The sequence below is a fragment of the Tetrao urogallus genome, assembly GCF_951394365.1.
Source record: "Tetrao urogallus genome assembly, chromosome: 3".
Taxonomy (NCBI): domain Eukaryota; kingdom Metazoa; phylum Chordata; class Aves; order Galliformes; family Phasianidae; genus Tetrao; species Tetrao urogallus.
Genome location: NC_136815.1, coordinates 7,558,874 through 7,581,246, shown reverse-complemented (window position 1 = coordinate 7,581,246; position 22,373 = coordinate 7,558,874). Strand labels below are relative to the sequence as shown.

The 22,373-nt window shown below is 41.9% G+C and overlaps 1 protein-coding gene across 1 annotated transcript in view; it reads left to right on the top strand.

Annotated features, from left to right (window-relative positions):
- Positions 1-11,724, top strand: part of CCN4 (cellular communication network factor 4) — a gene marked incomplete at both ends in the record, with an annotated part of 37,585 nt that extends 25,861 nt beyond the window's left edge. The window contains 4 exons of the mRNA XM_079533699.1: positions 4,298-4,577; positions 8,225-8,482; positions 10,619-10,812; positions 11,425-11,724. Of these exons, the coding sequence (XP_079389825.1) occupies positions 4,298-4,577; positions 8,225-8,482; positions 10,619-10,812; positions 11,425-11,724 (1,032 nt within the window). The remainder of the gene's footprint in view (positions 1-4,297; positions 4,578-8,224; positions 8,483-10,618; positions 10,813-11,424) is intronic.
- Positions 11,725-22,373: the final 10,649 nt, after the last annotated feature.

Genomic DNA, 22,373 nt, shown 5'->3' with positions numbered 1-22,373 from the left:
CTTTCCAGTAGGTAGAATATGCTGCAAAAATTCTGGTATTCATATCTTATCTTAAAAATCTGCATAATAAAACTTGTGGCTATTACAAGTATTGATTTTGTGGCTGTGGTACCCACTCAGACACTTTGTTTTCTTCTTCTCTTTTCTTGACTGTGAACCTAGAAATTATCAGGAAGTTATTGCTAGTGAAATGTTATTATCTGTGGATACAAAAAGAAATGATTTTGGGGTTTGCCTAGCATAAATTAGGAGAGATGTTATTACAGAGAAATACTTCAGTCAGTAAGTGAGAATGGATTTTTAATCCCCAGTAGCAACATAGTTAGATCTCGTTAATAACTTGCAGTGGAGCATCTTCTTCTCAGCACCCAACACAACAGATTTGCTGACCCCAAGTATGAAGAGTAGTTATAAAAATGAAATTAATTACCAATATCTGGAAAAAAATTTTCCTAGCAGATGCTTTTTCTGTTTTAAAATATGTTTTTCAACTCCCCATCACTATTGTTACATTTCTCTTCACTCTCATGCTGAATTTCATACAAAATAGTTGTCCTCCTATGTATTATATTGACCCTTAAGACACGATTCTTGAAATGGTAACTTACACGAAAGTTTTTGTTGTGCTGTGCCTTTGTTGTTGTTGTTGTTGTTAATTCTACTTTGATTTTGGTAAGGATGCCTGTTGATGAGGACCATTACTGTGTGGTTTTGATAGTAACCATGAAAACGATGGTTTTTATTATGTTTTTTAGAAAACATTACTCACTGTGACTTAACCATAAATAGGAAAGTATCCCAAAAGGCTCTGAGATGCTGCAGTAGAGGGGTTAAATGACTTTTCCAAAGGGATTTAGGTATCCCAGTGGTGACAGATGGCCATGAGAAAAGGCCAAGTATTTATAAATGTGTAAAATTGCTTCTTTTATAACAAAGGGAATCAGGAGGGTAGAGGAAGAAGGCCTGGAAGCTGCACAGGTAGCATACTTGCTCTGGTGCATGATGGACACATTTCAATATATGGTGGTGACCAAGCCTTTACAAGTATGCAGTCTTAACCCTCACCTATTAACTATAATCAGTGGATTGACAGGACTTACTGATTACTTTCTGTATGTTGATTCACAGACATTTAATGTAGATAATGTAGATACACATAGGGCTGTTTGCTTGCCCTTATTAACAGTAGAAACAATGGTCTGCGAAGGGGTTTACTTACGGGGTTGGGCCATGGCAATGGGCCCTTTAAATAGCTGTGTGACTTTTGTCTGTCTATCTGGATTTGATTAAGCACTTTTTTACTCATCAGCAACAAAGTAAATAGGTTTATTGCACTTGAAGAGGCTTCTCAAGTAACAGATTATTGAACTTTCTCAAACTATTCTGAGTGGAATGAAAAATACCATTAAAGGGACAGGGCTTTTCATTGTTCTGGACATTCCTCTTTTAACAACTTTGGCAGCATTAAGGAGCTTTAAAGTGGGAATAAATTATATTGGTATGTTTTAGTTTAAACATGAGTTTAAATGTGATTTTAAGCCAACTTTAAGGCCAGCTCTGTATAAAGGAGGCCTTAATGGATTTGGGAATGATGCCCAGAGCAAACACAGTGCCTATTTGGCAGAGATTAGCAGTGAGTTAACAGTTTAGTGTTCTACATAAAGGATAACTAATTACTAAGATACTTAAACTTATCTTCAAATATAGCACTAGCAGTGGCAATTCTTGGCTTTTCCCAACAAAGCCTTTGTTTTGATTGGAGTGAATAGAAAGCCAGCCAACCTCCACCCCATTTTTTGTTTTTTTTTTTTGAGACATTTGACACTGTAAAGAAAACAATACATTGGAAAATATATAGAACCAGGAGAAAGCAGATGCACCACTTGGAGGAGAGACAGGACGAATTCTCAGTCCTTTCCTCAGATATGCATGTGTAGGTGTCCACTTTAAGTGTTGCTATTAACTTCAGTGTCCTGGCTTAGGACAGTCAATCTGAAAGAAATATGGTTATTTCTAAAGAGTGATTAGCTGCTGCTGACAGCCCTGGGTACACAGATCCAACCAGCAAGGCTGTTAGGATATTATAAAAAAAGTCTCCACTTCCAACTCTTTCTTTTATATATAGAATATACAGTTGTTGTGGGAGGAGACTAAAGCACTGCACGCTTCACTTGTAAGAGGAAGGCAGAAATTTACCTATTGGTATAAATAGATACAAGATGGTAATTTGAACAATGACTTCACAAGATTTGAAATGGCTAGTTATCCTTGACTATTTGCTACACAAAAGGTGGGGGGTGAAAAATGAATCTAAGCTCAAATCTTAGCAAAACTAGAGTAGTTTAAAAACAATAAATCACAGAGGATCTGTCAGCAAGGCATCACCAAGTCCTGAGTGAATCTCTGCACGCATGTTAAGTATCCTCGAGACTTGCACCTACTCAAGGGGAGATTCTGGTGTGCAGCCAGATGCTTGCAAGGAGAGAGTTACTCTGCCAGGGGTTCTTAGACTGCTTGCTATTTTTGGGTGGAATGGTTGACTCACAGTTATACAGTTTAGAATTGGTTCTGTTGAACCAGGTGTCTGTTATCAGGTGTTTGATCACCACTGGTGAAACCTTGATAGTTATTAGTCCCAAGAACAAGATCTTTTCCACCTCATTGTGTGCACTAGGCCTTAAATAGGCCACAACGATCAGACTGGATTGTGGGGAGAGAGGGGGGTGTTAGGGCGGGAAAGGAGTGCACTGTCACAACAGTACAAGATAGCCAGGAATGGATGGGGTTAATTTAGCAGTCACATCTTGTGATTGGGGAAAGTTTCTACTTTAGGACTGAAAGAGAGCATCTCTGTTGAATGTGTGTGTGTGAACACTACAAAGGATGGATAAGGATGGGGATGGTTAAAAGAAATGCATGTCTTTTTTATTCTTTTTTTAAAATGTTATAGCCAGAGTATAGCTTCCTTGCTTAGCACTGGGAATCTCTCAGGGAACTCAATTTTATGTGTGTTGTGTTACAGGAGGCAAGCAAAACATTATTCAGAGGTGAGTGTACTTGAATATCAAAATGCTCAGAGCCAGTTGGATAGATTTTTATTTCAGAGACTCTCTTTGCTTTTCTCTAACCTTGTTTCTGTTCAAGTTAAAGTGCTAAGGTATTGTAAGAAGGCAGCTGTATTAATGCTATTGCAAGAAAAGAATAGGTGGCCAAGCCATCCTCAGGAGATCCATGATAGAGTGTAAAATCTGTAGATTTTAGTTCATCCTCACATCAAAGAAGTTCCTAGCTGCATGTCAGTGTGTTGTGGGCTCACAGACCTTTTTCCTGTCCTCTTGTGAGAGGATGTTTTGAATGCAAGAGCCACATAACTAGGGATAAATCCAAGGAAAAGGAAGTCAGATAGAGCCCATTTTCCTGTGTTTTCAAAATACAACACTTTAACCTCTTTTGCAGAAGAGAAGGCTCTGGGAAGATCTCATTGTGGCCTTCCAGTACTTGAAGGGAGCATATAAACAGGAGGGGGAATGGCTGTTTATGAGGGGATTGTGATAGGACAAGGGGGAATGGTTTTAAACTGAGACAGGGGAGATTTAGGTTAGATATTAGGAGGAAGTTTACCACTCAGAAGGTGGTGACATACTGGAACAGGTTGCCCAAGGAAGTTGTGGATGTCCCATCTCTGGAGGCATTCAAGGCCAGGCTGGATGTGGCTCTGGGCAGCCTGGTTTGGTGGTTGGTGACCTGCACATAGCAGGGGGATTTAAACTAGATGATCATTGTGGTCCTTTTCAACCCAGGCCATTCTATGATGATTCTATGATGACCCTGGTTGGAGACCTGAATGGCAGCTACTGTTGCCTGAGGGAGCCTTCAAGTTGTCAAAAGGCTCTAATGCTATCTCTCAACCAACAGGCAGCAACAGCTATGGTGAAGCATCCTCTACCACACCAGTACCCTCTCTCATAGCCAAGTACCCAGGATAACACAGACCGGACTCATCACGTCTTCATCTCATATATCAGATTTTCCTACATGTTCAGAGAGGAGAGGTCTGGAAAAGGCTGAGTACCAGCAATCTGGATCTATGCAGTTTGAATGACAGTCCAAGGTGCAGAGTCTTTGTCCTTGGTTGACATCTGAAGGGGTCTATGGTAGAGCAGCGCATTTATGACATTCTTTGGTTTCCTTGTAGCGTCTTTGGAACCAATGGGATTTTTATTGAGGACTAATCACCGCAGGATTCACGGCCACTTTTCTCTGGAACAGTTTCCAAGCTGTGTTTCTTTGTTTGTAGGCCATTGCCCAGACCTCCACCACCATGACCCCCACCATCCCTGCTGCAACAGAGGCCTACACACGGACTCAGTACTGTAAGTGGCCGTGCGAGTGTCCGAAGTCCCCACCTCGGTGCTCAGTAGGAGTCAGCCTTGTCACAGATGGCTGCGATTGCTGCAAGATGTGCGCCAAGCAGCGTGGAGAAAATTGCACTGAGGCTGATACCTGTGATTTTCATAGGGGCCTGTATTGTGACTACAGTGGAGACAGACCTAGGTACGAAATAGGAGTATGTGCACGTAAGTGATGTACATATATTTTTGACTTAGATATACACTGGCAGCTCCTCTCTGTCTGAGCTGAAATTTATCTCATTAAATACCTGACTGTAAATTCAGTGGCTCCTCCATTCATCCTCTTCCATTTCCTTTCTGTCTTTAGTCTTGGAGTAGCTGGCTGGATGAGGAGGAATGGCAAATGAATTCTTGCTTTTTGAGTTGCTGCATCCACAAGCAAGAAGTAACCATCATTTGAAGGCCTTACTTCACCTGCAAGTAGATGATCCTTGTAACAGGAAGAGGTTCTATAGTGGGTTGTGAATGTAGGAAGTGCTGTTGTGCAACTGTCTTTAAAGACAAGAAATATTAGGGTCTGGATGAAAAACATGCTGATGGAAAGATTTATTCCCAATAATGGTTTTCAAAGAAGAACAGCACATTTTTGTAGCATACACAGAATAACAACTAGAGAAGCTATGTTATGGGAGCTAGAAACTTAAACTGTGTTTTTTAAGATTAGAAAGATCCAAGATAAAGAAAAGAGGATATAGGATCATTCAGATGTTTTGTCTGGTGTGAACATGGTATCTTCTTGGGAGGTCTGCAAGAACAGGTTAGGTAAACATCTGTCAAAAACAATATCAGTTCAGCTGGCCCTGCAGTTGGAGAGGAAAACAAGCTGGAGGTTGTCTCTTCCTCAGCCTTCCTAAGCTTCTTTGGAAGCATTGCATTGTGTTTACTTATCTAAACACTTGTTTTCTTAGTTGGATTTCACAATTTGTAGTCCTCCCATAAATCCCAAATAATTACTATACTTGTGGCAATAACAGTGTGTTGTAGGAGGAGCTACAGCTTGTCCTGTGAGGTCTAAAAGGATTCCCCATCCAATATTTCACATATTTCACATATAAATTCACATATAAATATTTCACATCCCCTATAATCATGAAAATATATCCCCTAATTTGTGACATTTTTGGTTATATGGTGAGGGGCATGGTGGTGTGCACAGCTGAGGGACATGAGAAGCTAGGTCTTTCCATGATTATGAGGTAAAACAGCTTATCTCTGACTACAACAAAAAGTTGTGGTGTTACCCTTGCTTTCAGCATGTGGGTGGATGCAGATGACAGATGTGCTGACACGTTCTTTTCCATGCGCTATGTTGTACATAGGCTGCATCCCTCCACTCCAAATACACCAGACTCTCACTGGCTATAGGGTGACTGAAGGCAAGGGTGGAGCCCTGAGTTGGGGATTGGGGGGCTAACTGTTGTGAGGAATTTGCTATGTAGCTGGATGCCAAAAACTCTAGCTCTAGAGAATCCAAAGCATAGAATTGTAGAATGGTTTGGGTTGGGAAGGACCTTTAAGACCATCTGGTCCCAATCCTTCTGCTATAACAGGAACACCTCCCACTAGATCAGGTTGATCAGTGCCCCATCCAGCCTGGCCTTGAATGCCTCCAGGATGGGGGAATGCACAACTTCTCTGGGCATGCTTGACTTACAGGAACAATAGGATTTGTGGAAAATACAGATCCTGAATGATCTTGGAAGCAGAATCAGGAAAAGAAATATGGTGGAAATTCAGAGTGTATCTGGACTAGCATGCTGATGTATGTCTTGGACATCAGATAGGAGCCTGTTGAGAGTCACTACAGCTCTCCTTGTGTTGCTGGATTTTCTCTGTACTGTAGCAGGGATACAGTGGGGTGCAGAACACACATCCAGATGGAGAAGTAGGTTTTGTGCATGTAAGGATGGGAATTGTGAAGTACCCCCCATTCGCTCATCTTAGTTGCAGTCTGTGTGCACAGTCTGTGTTTGGGGCTGTTTTCACAGTGAACCTCTTGGTGGATGTGGACTTTAGGAAGCAGAGTTAGCACAGTTCCGGAGGAGTGTCCTTAAAGCAAATAAAAAGATACCAGGGAATACAGAATTTTCTTGAAATATAATCTGTGTGCGCAGCCAGAAATGTGTGCAGCAGAATCCTCTGCTTTGGCTCCAACAATGAGTAAACCTTCAATATAAAGGCTGAAGCATCATTGCAATTGGATCTAAGCACAATCTGGTTCTGTGCTTCACATTCCAGCAAGTATATTTATTTATTTATTTTCTGTGTGTGTAGAAGAAAGGATTTGTGTTTGATCTTTTCATTCCACTCATTCTAAAAATAGGCAGCTTTTGAGGATTTTAATCCAGCATTTCAGTTTGTGCTGGCCCTGAAGCACAACCGCACTGCAGCTCCATTTCCAACCAGACTTAAAACTTGAGCAAACTGATCTCTGGGTGCACACTGCCTCCGTGTGACCAAACAGGAAACTGAAGCTTGAATTTACTATTTGATTTCTCCCACCGATTCCAAATAATTGTCCATGCCTTCAAAATTAAAATTGTTGCTCTGCATCTTATTGCCTAAATCAATGAGATTCCTATTCAAGGATAGCAAAAAAACTTGATCATCCATGCTTTTATGTACAAATATGCATCAAATGATATTTTTCATAACATTACAGTGTTTTTCTTAATTTTCCAAGGAAATTGTTCTGTGATAAACTCGGTGGGATCTACTTCCCTAATACAGTAATCCACTCTCATTTTAGGTGCTCCTTTGCTATCTCAGCTCTCTTCCTACTGCTGCTTTGGAAGGGTACAAGTGTCAGCCAGATCTGTATTGCATTGAGACTGCGTGCAATCCTCTCTTATTTCTCAGAAATTATCAAATTTCACTCAGTTTCAGTTTTAATTAATTGGGTTGTTCCTACTGTGAATAGCTTCTGATAGTTTCTTTCAGACTGCCGTGAAACAATCATTTAAGTGAGAATTTGTGCATGAAACATTTTATTTTATACCATTTTTTTTTTCATGAAGCATTATAGGATTTATTTTTTCAGTGATTCGGAATTTAAGGTTTCTCAGATGGTGTGACTACATTTGTCTCAGCATCATGCTGAACACTGCAGCCCTGACATGTCCCTATGTTGCCTCCTTTTGCTCAGAGAGCAGCTTGGTAAATCACAGAATTGCAGGGCTTGGAAGGGACCTCTAGAGATCACAAGTCCTACCCCCTGTTAGGGGGGACCCTACAATAGATAACACAGGTAGGCATCCAGATGGATCTCAAATATCTCCATAGAAGGAGACTCCATAATCCCTCTGAGCAACCTGTTCCAGTGCTCTGTCACCCTTCCTATAAAGGTCTTCTGCTGTTAGTATGGAACTTCCCATGTTCAAGTTTTAAGCCTTTGCTCCTTGTCCTATTGCTACACACCACTGAGAAGAACCTAGGCTCATCCATTTGCCTCTTACCTCCCTTTAGATATTTATAAACATTTATCAGATTCCCTCTCAGTCTTCTTTTACCCTGGCTGAACAGACCCAGGTTACTCAGTCTTTCTTCAAATGGGAGATTCTCCAGGCTCTTTATCATCTTTGTGGCCCTCTGCTGGATCCCTTCTAGGAGATCCCTGTCTTTTATGAACTGAACCAAGTATTCTAAATGTGGCCTTACTAGGGCAGAGTAGAGGGGAAGGATCACCTCCCTTGCCTGCTGGCCACACTCTTTTTAATGCACCTCAGAGTGCGTTAAAAGGAATACATTAACACAGTTCATTGACAGCATTATTGTAATGGTGCTTTGTGTGTCTTTTTCTTCTCTCCTTTCAGAGATTGTCGGTGTAGGATGTGTCCTCAATGGAGTCAGATATAATAATGGTGACACATTTCAGCCCAACTGCAAATACAACTGCACATGCATTAATGGGGCCGTGGGCTGCATTCCCATGTGCACAAACTCACGCCCCCCCCTTGTCTGGTGCCCGAACCCAAAACTGATTAAGATGGCAGGGAAGTGCTGTGAGCAGTGGGTTTGTGATGACTCCAAGAAAATCAGGAAGACTTCTCCACGTCACATCTCTTCTGCAGGTATGGTGAGAGTTTGGTGGATGTCTCCTTAGTAATCAGGGAACTGAACCATAGCATCATATAATCAGTAAGGTTGGAAGCTGCCACTACAATCATCCATCAACCCATCCCCACCATGCCCACTAAACTGTGTCCCTCAGTGCCACGTTTCTCTACATTTCTTGAACACCTGCATGGACAGTGACTCCCCCAGCTCCCTGGGCAGCCTGTTCTACTATGTCACCACTCTTTCTGAGAAGAAATTAATACCCTAATACCCAACTTGTATCTCCCCTGGTATAACTTAAGGCCATTACCTCTTGTCCTGAATTGAAGTCAGTGTCAGCAACAAAATTATTAGTTTGCACTGTCTGGCCTGGCAGGTGTCTTGTATTTGTGTGAACAAGGCACAGACACTCTTAGATGACTTGTACTGAAGGACAGGACACGTATACAGCAGCGGGGTGCTTTACCTCCTGAGCAGCAACGTGAGATTGATCAGACATGCCTGTGTGACAATAAACACACTGCTGGCACTTGTAAGATGTCACAAGTCCTTTTTACTTCACCATTTTTTCTCTGTCTGGACCTCTGAAAAGCAAAGTGATCTCATTTTAATTTGATACTGAGAGTTTCTTTCTGGCTGGTACTGCATTAGTAATACATTTTTAAAGCCCCTTAATAGTCCCAAACTCAGATATGCTTTGAAATATTGTGGTGAAAGGTTCACTAGAAATTTTGGGCAAAAATGTCTTTGAGATACAAGGTTTTTGTATCTCAGGTTTTTGCTGTTATGTTCACTTGGATCAATGTCATTATTCACCTTATGTTATGTATCATATAAGGTATCTTTTTCCCTCACACTCACATTCACAGTGAGGATCATATAGTTCTCTGAACAGATGTGGTACCATTTGCCACTTGCATGGTCTCTAAATCTTACAGTGTGTTTCCATTGCCATGTGTCATACATTTATCCTCATAACATTGTGAAGCAATGTACAGACGTGAGTCACATCATTCCACAGAATATGTCACAAAAGTAGAGCTCAAGGAGACACAGGTTGTTTGCAGTAGGCCAGGGAACTTGGTTATTTTTCCGTTGATGATACATACATTTTTTCTCCATCCTTGGACCGTATGATTGTTGTACAAAAAAATAAAAATAAAAAAAATCATAGAATACCCTGAGTTCGAAGAGACCCATAAAGTATCATCAAATCCAACTCCTGAAAAATCTTTAGTCTCTTTTCTGTGGATTAAAACCACCAGATTTTATCACTCACTTCTGTCCCTGGTATCTCTCAGCTGCAAAGTAGATCCAAATTTAAAGCATCTCTTACTGAAATGTGCCTTTTGTCTGCATGGACTATAGCATACAAATGGGCATAGCACAGCTTCCCCTGCCTAACTTTTTATCTTAGAAGTAGAAGTAGGGTTATCTTTTATTATATTTGATTTAATTATTAAAATAGCATTTTAAAATTGATAGCTAGTATTATAATGAGCATGCTCAGCACAGCTGAGTTTCTACCAGAGCCATCCTGTGAGCTGCAGACCAGTGGGGACTTTTACAGAGACTGTGAAGGAACCTGACCTGAGGTCGATGGCTCCTTTCAAAACAGAGCCCACCCTTTTCTAAGCGGTTCCCAAGTTCCTTGTGAGCTATTCAAGCTGCTCTTCCTTCCAATGAAAGGCGGTGGCTGCTTCCCAGACCTCTCAGCCATACAGCAAAGACTGTCAGCAACTTTCTGCTACAGGGAATCAATTGAATGGACTCAGAAATCATAACCCTTCATGGTGCGATCAGATCTCATTACTTCTCTGCACCAACTTCTGTGATGAAGTGTTTGCATTGTGATAGCACCTGGGGGCCCAGACAAGGACCTCCTTGTGTGAGGCTGTAAAGAGAAATAGAGAAATCAGCTCCGGCCCCAAGAGCTCGCAGTGCTGGAAGGGCTGACACAAGTAGGTCAGTGGCAAAGGGGGTGGGATGGGGAGGTAAAAAAGCAAGCGGAGCTTCGTGGGGATGCTGAGCTGCTCCGTTGTGATTTAATTATTTGGGTTAGTGGCCTGAATGGGTAATGAGCTTGAGCAAGGGTGTTTAATACAGAAAGCTGCCTGGCTGAGTAATATATGATAATCTGTTCCCTATAGCATACGAGGGGGAGGATGAAGCCTGGCAGAAGAACTGCATCGTTCACACCTCACCCTGGAGTCCCTGCTCAAAGACCTGTGGGCTGGGCATCTCCACCAGGATTTCCAACGACAACGACCAGTGCCGGCTGCTGAAGGAAAGCCGCCTGTGCAACATGCGGCCCTGCGAGGTGGATATCACCAAGCACATTAAGGTGGGGACCACTTCTTCGTGCTTCCCTTGAGCTTTGTCTGGACATGAGGCCAGCCTTTGTTTGCTAGTGTGCTGGCCTCTGAGAACTGCACTTCTGAACTCAGAGGCCATTAGTGAGCGCACGCAGACTCACTGTGCTGCAGAGAGGTCAAAATGTCCCCTCCGGTGCTTTCACATGCTGGAATGAAAACCTTCCCCTGAGAGCTTTAACTTTATCCAAAAGCTCCTTACAAGGAAAAGCAAGCCAAGCCTGCTCTGCTCACTGCTGGTGTAGGCAGATCTGAGGCTCAGCTAGCAGAAAAGTGATGCTGCACTGCTGGTCATGCCTATAAATTGTACTTTGCAAGTATCCTACTTGCAGCTTCTGGATTCATGTTTAGATGTGTCCACCTGTCACACCTCTAGATCCAGTCTGTAAAACACTTTTATCAGCTTCTTAGAATCATAGAATCATTAAGGTTGGAAAAAAAATGCTAAGATCATCTACTCCAACTACCAACTCATCACCATCACGTCCACTAAACCATAAACCTTGGCGAGGTGGTTTTCATCTCCCTGTGTCAGTTTGAAGCAATGAGTATTAATCAGTCTCTTTTTCTGTTCCCTGATTTAGCCTGGGAAGAAGTGCCTGGCTGTCTACAGGGCCAATGAACCCATGAACTACACCATCTCGGGATGCGTGAGCAAAAGTCCTTATAGACCCAAATATTGTGGTATCTGCACAGACAACAGGTGCTGCACACCCTACAAGTCCAAGACTATTGAAGTGAGGTTTGAGTGCCCAGATGGAACTGAGATTTCCTGGAAAATCATGTGGATCAATGCTTGTTTTTGCAACCTGAACTGCAAGAACCCCAATGACATCTTTGCCGACTTGGCTCATTACCACGATTACTCTGAAATTGCTAATTAAATTGGCTGAATGCTGGAATTGACCCATTGCTCTGATTTTACAGAGGTTTTAAAATAAAAGGAGAATCTTTCATCCAATGCCAATGTACAATTTGTTTTTTCCTGAGTTAGGATGTTAAGTTTCCTTGTTTTGCCACACTGCTTTTAGAGAGGCTTTGAACAAGCAGGGTTTTCAACTCTTAACAGATCTCCATCCATTAAGAGTAGCCAGAAATTCTTCTAAGCAGACTCCAGGACTTAAATAACAGTCTTGCTGGCACTGGAACTTATTAGCCCAGCAGTTTCACTGTCCAAAAGAAAGAGCATTACACTTGTATGAGAGCAAAAGTATGGCTGTCAGGAACTTAGACATGAGCTTGAGACATCTTTACTATTGTTTCTTGAATAATATAATCTAATATGAAAAACGAGCATTATTATATGTAATTTATTTTCCCCATAATACTTCAGCCTTTGATGCTAGTGACCCTCTGTACTTGACCTGTTCTCTATCACACACAGAGAACAGTCCCAGGAAATTCTCCTCTGTCATCCTCCCTTAGATCCCACTACTATGGATCCATGGGAAGACCTTTAGGAGAAGAATGTTCCTCTGTGCTGTCCCTGTTTCACTGCACTAGTATAGGTAAAAGATCCTCTGTGCTCCACACTTCTTGAGCTCCTATTTATCTCCTGGGGAATCTTGTGCCAGAGTTATTTTCACAGTTTTGCTACCAACTCTCATCTTGAACAGCCTGAATGCTCTGAATCCAAAATGACTACTCCAGAGCTCATGCCTTCAGGACAGAGTCACTTGCCCACTTATACTTACTGCCATAGGTCAGTGTTGCAGACCTTGAGGAGAAGCTGTAGAGAGTCAGATGAGAGATGAAGAGAAACACCTGTGGTAGAGGAAAGGCATTACATGCATGTGTTAGTCTTCCCATTAGCTCTGTGGATGAGTTCATATGAAAGGAGAGTTTCTGGCATAACCAATGATACATCAGTCACAAATGGATTGCTTTTTAGAATAAAATGATGTTTAAAGTGGTTTCACACTAGAATATTAGGTAAGAGTAAAGCATATTCCTGTTGTTACCATTTCAGACAACACACTTCTTGTCACCAAAGTGTACTGGAGTCAGTTTTTTGAGAGCTAGTTGTAGGTACAGATCCCATGCACCATGACCGGTTCACCAACTGCTTCGCTTGAGAGAGCAGAGCAGTAGAAATACGTTTCTGCATGGGAAACTTCAGTGTCTGTTTGTGAATTCACTGGTGACACAGGAGAACCACTGAGTGGACTGGGGCCTGGACCCACAAAGGTCTGAACTTCAGTTGATAAACTGTTTGAAATTAGTCATTTGTTTTGCTTTAGTTACAAATAGCAAGTTGTCTGTCTTCATCCTGATAAGCTAGAGGAAGCTAGACTAGTTCCCAAGAGACATAAATCTTTCTGACTAATGATAAATTAATGTTTCTTGTGAGTAGGATGAAAATAATGCAATCTGTAGGTAAAAACATACAGGAAAAGTGCTGTAAATCTTCAAAACTCTAAACTTCAAGAACAGTGTTATGTACAAGGATTTGATGTGTACATTCTCCCATAGAGATAGCATATTCCTTAATCCAAAGCTCAATGCAAACTGAAGCTCAACTTTTGCAAGACTGGGCATGTCACATTTTAAACATCATCTCTTGGAAAAATGGTCGGTGAGGACATGAGAAAAAGAGACTTCAGCCAAGAAGTTGGCAATATTTTCCAAAAGATGGAATGGTTTGCACTGGGGTTCTTGATAGAGAGGTCATCCCAGGAACTCAGTAAGATTCCCTGAATATGATTTGGACCATGTTCTAGATTTGGACTATGTATATGTATATATACATGTGTGTGTGTGTACATATATACTTACATACATATATGTTTGTGCATATCTACATAGGGGGTGTATATAGGAATATGTATATATTTGTCTTATATGCATGCACACATATGATGCTGCATACAATATTTTACATATTTTATATATGGAACATTTATGAACATGTCCATGAATATATATGTATATAATTATGTATATATATTCCTATCATGAAATACACGGTGCATAAAACAGAGTGTGTATATAACATATTTCCATGTACAGTATGTCTTTCTCTCATACAAGTACAGGTAGAGAAAGAAAAAATTAGGGTGAATACACAGACCCAAAGCTATGGCAATCAATACCCTTGCTTAGCTTTGCAATTAGCTAACACTGTAACCACCACTGCTGCAGTGGCTGAACTACACAGATTTCATTGAGAGATAAAAGAAGCTATTGTAAGCTAATGCATGACCAACAGCTCCAGTGTGTGTTGGCTTTTAGTGAAGTGAATGCCTAGAAACCACAGATCTCCCCCTAAAAACCCAAGATGTTTCTGTTTCTGTCATGGTTTCCTAAGGGAACAAGGCATATGCATTTGTTTATCTATTAGTCGCTCCGTTGGTAGCAAATGTCAAACGAAGTAGACAGAAGAGTAAAGATCTGAGAAGCATTCTCTTTCCTGAAATAAAAAATGAAATGAGACAGCAGGGAAGAGGAGAGGACCAGCACATTGCTCCTACCACACTCGTACACATCTGCCAGGAAGCCAGTGCAACTGTAGGGATGGCCCAACCACAACAGCAGCATTAAAACATTTTGAACACATCTGTCAGTTGGAAATGAATCGCAGTGGTGAAGGAAGTGCTGAAGGTATCCAGGTGGGAAGTAATGGCTATTACCCTTCTTTAAAGGAATTTCTGAGTCACTGGACACGGATCTATAGGAAACCAAGCACCGTTGGCTTTGCTGCTGGTGGTACAACTGCTTTTCTGTGCAGTGACGATGGATGGGATGGGTAACTCTTTTAGCCAATGCACCTGACTTGCAGTTTATGGTGCTTTAAAGCTCCTTTGTTTTAAGGGATGATGTTTACAGGAAGATTAGTGCTAGGGTTAAGACCTCTAGGTTTGGTTCACTGGCTCTCTCTGAACTTGAGCAAGTCATGTAACTTTACAAAAGTAGCTTTGGGATTACTATTTACATAAGCTGGGGAGCAAGGCCTTCCAAGACCTTGGAGGATTCAGCCCTCTGCTTTGCTTATCCTCAGTCCTTCATTAGCGAGGCCAGAACAAAGCTATAGTGTTTGTTGCCTTTAGTAAGGGTGAAAACTCTTCCATCAACAGGAACTGATGATCACTTTGCATCTGTACTGTGCCTTGCACAATGGGCCCAGGTCTCTGCTGGGACCTGAAAGTGGTGTCATCATCCAACAAAGCAACAATAATACCATTGTGGAGATGTCAGGCTCTGACCTGGTGCCAGACCCATTTGGTGCAGCAGTCCAGAAACAGGCTTGAAAAAAGATGAGAGTGAGGATTTTGCAATGCAGACTAAGCTGAGACTGTTTGACCCAAACCCTGCCCATAATGATCATCATGTTGGCCTTGCAGACTGGGAGAAGGATGGAGTATGAGACTCTGATGCAAATGGCAATGCTCCAGAACCCATAGCCCTTTGTTTACCCTAGGGGCTTTTCCAGTGTCTATATGGCAGCTCAAGATGCTATGTTTGGGAACTACTCCTTGAAGGATGGAAAGAAACAAGCACGTAACTTACAAGATGTCTTTGAATGGAGCTTTGACTAGAATTTAAAACACTATTTCAGCATGCATTCAGGGTGTGGTGCAGTTGCTTCATTTTTAATGGATTCACAAGGACTGTGCTGTATATATGTCATGCGTCAGGACTGCAATACTCAAATTCTGAGTCATCCAGTGAATTAAACCCTGTGGGTTTTTTTCCCCATTTTTTTTTTAATGAATTTTAAGATAAGCAGTTTATTAAATTGATGGAAATGGAAATCTCTCATTAACTGCAAGCAAGCAAATACATTTTCAGACTGCTACTTCTTTATTTCAGCAGTCCTGCAGAAATATTTCTGTGAGCTTCAGATGCTGAAATATATGAAGAAATAATAGGAAAAATAGATTGGTTTGGTGTGTTAGTCTGAGTTACACCAACCACGAACACATGTTATTTGTTCATTCGGAACCATGGTGAGATTATGTGGGTGGCATGTTGCTGCTGTGGTTTTAATATATTAAATAATCTCATAAGTGGCAAATGGTTAATGAATATATGACCGACACCTCATTTAGAGGCTTAGGCAAGCAAAAAAAGGTGAAGTATGCTTACCATGGACGTTTCTTTTTCCTTTTCCAGTCTCCTCATCTGACCAGCATCCAGGTGTGAGCTTGCAATTTGTGACAAAGCCCTGAGCTGTAGGATCTGTAAAAAATGAAAATAAAGTAGTATGGAAAAGAAAGATGTTCTGAGGGGAGTTCCTTCAGTGTGAATATTTTGGCAGCTTGGGAATGCCAAGTGTTCCCCAGCTTACATGTCCTCATTTGCAGGCCTGTTTCTGGCTCTACTGGCTCTACTGGCTCTTTCTTTTTTTTTTTTTTCTTCTTCTGAAGTATTCTTATTCTTATTGGACTTGGGATAGCTTGTGTAGGCTCTTCAGCAAAGTCAAGTGTTTTAATCAACCTGCCTAAGCATAACTTTTTTTTATCTCTCTTAAGAAGCTACAATAATCTGTTTGCAACAGCCGTATGGACACAAATGGTTTAAACGAGGTTATTAAAAACAAGGAGAAACACATTTTAATTAAAGAATCATTGTTCCATACCCCAGCTCACATGCTCGCAGCTAAGCCCAGAAAAGATTCCATCATTTAGTGCTAGGAAAGTTAAATTGTCATCATATTAAGATTTTCAGAATTTTCCTACAAATCTAAAGGGGATTTCCTGGTCCAGTGGGAACTTAAAATACTTTCCAGGACTTGCGGGACTTGCTTATGGCTACTGGAGCATTAGGTGAGAAATCAAGCTCCTCCCAGCCTTCTCCTTCACTATGCCTGTTTGGATGTGAAAGGAACTCCTCTTCAACTTAAACACATTTCAGCAAGAGACTTCAGCAAAGGCAACACATTTCCTACAAAAGTCCCATCTGGCTGATGCTTCTTCTGCTTGCATGTCTGTCAGCTTCCAAGCATACTGCCTTGCATGGAGGGCACCCTGGCTGCTTTCTCAGCCACTGTATTTGGACTAGCTTGGGAAAACCATTGCCTCCTAAGCACTTTCCAAATCAAGTACTGACAGCCATGGTGGGCTCTACTGCTATGAGATTCCCCACAACCAAAGCCCAACCTGAGCAGTGGAGAGGGAATGACTGTGGGATCAAGGTTTAGTGCTGTCAGCTGGTAGTAAAGGAGTGAGCCTTCTTGAAGTTGTTCCTTAGTTGTCATTAATATTAAATGAAACCACATTGCAATTGGTTGAGCAGAGACTTTTCCCAGGTGGGGAGATGCAAGTGTAGGTGTGAGGTAAGGCAAAGAGACCAAGAGGAGCCTCACTGGTGTGTGATGGGCTGGGTGGCACCACTCCGTGGGGCAGCTTCACCAGGTCCTACTAAGATGAGTGTCAATGATGTGTAACAGCTGGGTAACACCACTGCTGTCACACACGAAGCCCTGTCACACAACAGGACCACCGTGTGGGTTGGAACCTCGGCTTGGCAGCTGCACTTGCCCTGTACACCTTGCTGCTTGCAGGGACATGCACACACACACAGCCAAAGACTGCCAGTGTAGTCAGTAGGACCAAGGTGGTGTTTGTCCCTCTGTTCTCAGCTCTGGTGAGCCCCATTTCTGTGTTTAGATTTGAGCTTCTCACTATGGGAGGAACATTGAGGCCCTGGAGCATATCCAAAGAAGGGCAACAAAGCTGTGAATGGTCTACAGCACAAGTCTTATGAACAGCAACTGAGGGAACTGAGACTGTTCAGTCTGGAGAACAGGAACCTCAGGGGAGACCTTATCTCTACAGTTCCCTGGAAGGATGCTGTTGTAAGGCCAGGATTGGGCTCTTCTCCCAGCTAACAGTGATAGCACGAGAGGTGATGGCCTCAAGTTGCACCAGGGGTGGTCTAGGTTGGTAAGGCACTGGAAATGGCTGTCCAGGGAAGTGGTGGAGTCAATGTCCCTGGAGATATTTAAAAAAAGGGGTAGATTTGGCACCGAGGGACATGGTTTAGTGGGCATGGTGGTGGCGGGTTGATGTTTGGACTAGATAATCTTAGTGGTCTTTTCTAGCCTTAATTCAATGATTCTATGAAATCCAGGCTGCTAGCAGTCTTACATTCTTCCAAGAGCCATTAGTTATTGCTATAGGGTGTGTACAGAGCTGCCCTAGTTCTCACTGAGTGCAATCGCCCAGTAAAAAGCTCTTCCCTGCCCCCAGCACTCTTCACGCACTGACCTTGACCCGAATATCATAATCCACTTCAGCCACAAGGAATAGCAGTGCATGGCGGGTCACCCAAGGACTGTTTTCAGCTCTGATGTGGGTCACGGCTCACCAGAGTGGTGGTGACTGCATTAGGTGCTGTGTGGGAAGGAAGAGCTTCCTGTAACAGCTTTCCCAACCTTCAGTCTCTTCTGGGGTTGCTCCATGATGTTTGTGTCCAGTGTCTGATATACACAGGGTGAGGGCTGTGAGGGCTGCTTCTTTAATTACCGTCGAATAACAGCTCTGCTCTGGCCCCCAGTAGCTGCTGGGTAAGCAAAAGATCCCCATGCTGGATTGCAGGGAACAGACATTGGACTGTTTGGCAGTTGCAATCAAAAGCCTTTTTTTTTTCTTTCTCTTTTCCCAACACTGGTCAGCAGCTGTGTTGTTTATAGGATGAATGGAGCCCTTAATGAAGCAATAGATAGAAACAGTGAGAGGCTGTGTCTGTTGCAAAGGGCTGAGGGGGAAGGGCTGATCTCCTGAAATACCCTGACATCCTTTCTTTTGGTTATTTAAACATCAGATGCAGCAGTTATCAGCTATCAACATAAAGCCTATATTTGGCTCAGTGGAAACACTAAATCCACACATCAAAACAGCTGTTGATATGTACGGATCCAGAGAGACTTACAGGTCCGGTGAACGTGGGATAGCACAACACAGTACAAAACAGTGCAAAACAAAAGCAGACAGCATGTGGGAAGAGGGCAGACCGAGTTACTTGTGAGATTGCTGAATGTGAAAACAACAGTGTGTTACTGGCACAGCACGGATTGCAACAGACATGAAAACAGACAGGAAGAGGATTCCAGCAATGGAGAGAAAAATAAGCAGCTTTTCTATAAACTGTTTCTTTTCCTCCAGCTCAGTCCATCGCTTGCAACACGTGACATTAATCATAAACCCTGCAAATGCATCTAGGTTAAAGTTTCCAGCTGTTTGGTCTCCAGAGACTTTTAAATAGAAAAGCAGCATCCTTCAACACAAAAGTCCTGTGTCGCTCATGCAGTATTGGCACATCCACTTCCACTCTTGCTCTGCAAGGACAGGATGGGGGAAGGCTTCGCTGAAGTTTAACTGATCTTTGCATAGTAGATGCTGAGGCCCATGAAAAGGTGGAAAGAACTCTGATTTCAGCAATTACTCTATGATTCTACGAGAGGTTCTGAAGAGCAGTTAGGAAGCCTGTTGGTCCTTCTGCTCTCAGTAACCCCAGGAGCACTATGAAAGTTGAATTGTTTATTTTCCGGAAAACTCCTGTTATCTAATCAGAATTTCCTCTCTGCCATAAGGCACTCCTGGCTCCTTAGAGGCCACCCTTGAGTACTAAGTTTTGGGCCCCTCACTACAAGAAAGTCATTGAGGCACTTGCAAGCTGTAGGAGTTGGGTATTTTTATTTTTTAATGAATTTTCATAAACCTGCAAGCCATTTGCATCTCTTCAGGTTAAGCACCAGTAAAGGATGCCCAGTACTGCAGGCAAAAAGGAGCCTTAACTCCTTTTAAAAGGTAAAGCACCACTTCTCTGTAAAGCTCTCCAGGATTTCTGTACAGGTACACACTGTTCCTTGCCAGATGAATACTTTTTGTTGCAGAGCTGACATTTATAGTGGTCCTAGCAACTCCCAGCTGCTGAGAAGTGCTCACAGATCCCTTTGTGCTACAAGAAGGATTGGATGCATTCCTCCCTGTTTAAAAAAACTAAAATGCTTAGGCTTTGACAGACACACCATGGTGTCCTTGTGGAAGGAATGATTAGTCATTCCCAGAAAAGCTCACAGAAGAATATAACTTTGCCCTTCTTTTGTAAGATGTGTTGGCACATGTTATTCCCATTTTCACTGGCAGTGGCATAGGCTGTGGTTGACCAAACCAACCTCCATTCTGGTGACACTCCAGTAACAACTGCTGAATAATCACATTTAGTGGGACATGGGCTCAAACATGACAAATATTTGCTTTTGTCTCTTTGTATCACAGTATTTTCTGAAATACAGGAAGAGCATCAAAATTGTTTCAGCAAAGCCACAAAATCCCCTATCCCCAAAACTCCCAGTATATTACAATGGTCACTAGGTAAGAGGGTGGTGAGGTTCTAGAACAGGTTGCCTAGAGAGGTGGTACATGCCCTGTGCTCCTGGGGACACTCAAGCTCAGGCTGGATGGGGCTCTGTGCAGCCTGCTCTAGCTGTAGGTGTTCTTGTTCATTGCAAGGGATTTGGACTAGATGACCTTTAAGGGTCCCTTCCAACATAAACTATTCTGATTCCAAGAGCACCAGTGTACATAAAACCAGTCTGCCAGCACCCAGATTGGTATGAGAAAGCAAACTTATACTTCTGCTTTAAGGACAGAAATAAAACAGTGCTTTAATTATTTCCTGCATCTTCAGATTCCTCTTTCTTTTATGTTTGGGGTTTTCTTTCAAAATTATTTGGAAGAGGGGATCCCTACTGTTTTAATGTGAAATTCAAAAAAGAACAGTACTTAGAAACACAGAGAGGTAACTGCAAGGCAGTCAACAGACAAAAATACCTCCAAAGGCAGGTTCACACACCCAGAATTCAAAAGCCTCAAAGGCTGAGGAAAGAAAGGGTGCAGTAACGAAGACACCAATTCCTGTGAGAAAGACAGGATTGTATAGAAACACAAAATCATTAAGGTTGGAAAAGACCACTAAGGTCACCTAGCCCAACCATCAACTCATCTCCACCATGCCCATTAACTCTTCTCCCTCAGTGCCACATCTCCACATTTCTTGAACACTTGTACGGACTGTGACTCTGCCACTTCCCTGGGCATCCTGTTCCAGTGCCTCACCGCTCCTTCTGAGAAGAAATTATCCTTTAGTATTTTGAACAGCCAGTAACACTTCATACCAGAATGTTTTGTGTTTTCTTAGTATAAATACTACACTGGAGTGGGGGGAAAAACAAAAAGAAAAAAAAAAAGCTCAGAGCATGAAAATAGGGAAGGGCAGGAATAGGAGAATGAGGAAAAAAGATTTCATTTCTACAAAGGAGTGACAAGGAAAAAGCTCCCATTAAGCAAGCTTGTTGTACTCCTGGTAAAAGATGAAGACACACGACATTGCAAAGTTACAAATTTATTTGTTTTGAAATAAATACAAATACTTCATTAAGAAACTTTTCTTGATAGACTTTACACAATAGCTTTATTCTCTCTTGAAATTGTCCTTCCCACAAACCATTACAGATATCCTACACGAGAGCTGAGTTAGTCAATATAAAGTAACCTAGATGGCATTCCTCTGAACAAGCAATCCCAAAGTATTAACATCTGCCATTTAACTGCACGGTCTTTGAGTTTCCTTGTTTATGCAAGGGCTGCAATGCAGCAGGTATGCACTCGGTACTCAGGAAATCCCATCCTGTTGAAGGACAAACTTAAGGACATCCAACTATGAAAATCTGACTGGCAGAAAGATATCAAATCACCAACATCAAAAGAAGTAACCCAAGGTATCGGGCAGCTACTTAAAGATGCAGAACCAGCAGATCATTACATTTACATAGTCATTAAACACTGTATTTTGCAGTTACAGTACTGTTGCTCCATCACTTTCTCAAATACGCTTCCCAGCACCAGTGAGATCTCAGTTTCAAATCTAGTAATTAGCCATAGTTGAATGTACAGCATTTAATTACATGCCATTTCACACTTATTCATCTATCCTGACAAAGAACAGCTGGATCTGGCTGTGCTTACAGATTCTGAATGTCTTTCAATTGTGCTGGACGCAAAAACTTGAGCTGCAGACATAGGAAGCTGTCTGAAGTAAAAATCAATCTGCTTTTGCTTTCCTGGCATGTATGGCTACCCTACTTTCTCAGACTACACCATTTTTTTGCACCACTATAAACCCTTTGGCCCAAGATCCCAAAGAGAAGATGCTTCCTTGCTCATAAAATTTAATCCTGTCCTCACTTGGCTAAGCAGATTTTAGGGTCTAGAAAGGGGGAAAGAAAGGAAGACTGGAACTAGATCTCAAAAAAGTGAAATAAAAAAAGCTTAAAGATTTAGTTCATCTTAAAGTCACATTAAATTTGTCTATTTTAGTAGTATATTATTATGTGTAGGAAAACTAATGAATTAGAAGGCCTATAAATGCACGATACATTAACTTCTCTATCATTTGAAGTCAAGCTATATACAATGCATTCAACTCCAGCTTCAACATGAGGCCATAACACATTTGTTTCCTTTTTTTTAAAAAAAAAAAAAACAAAACAAAACAAGCCATCCATAATAGTGATTTTCTCCCTCTCTTT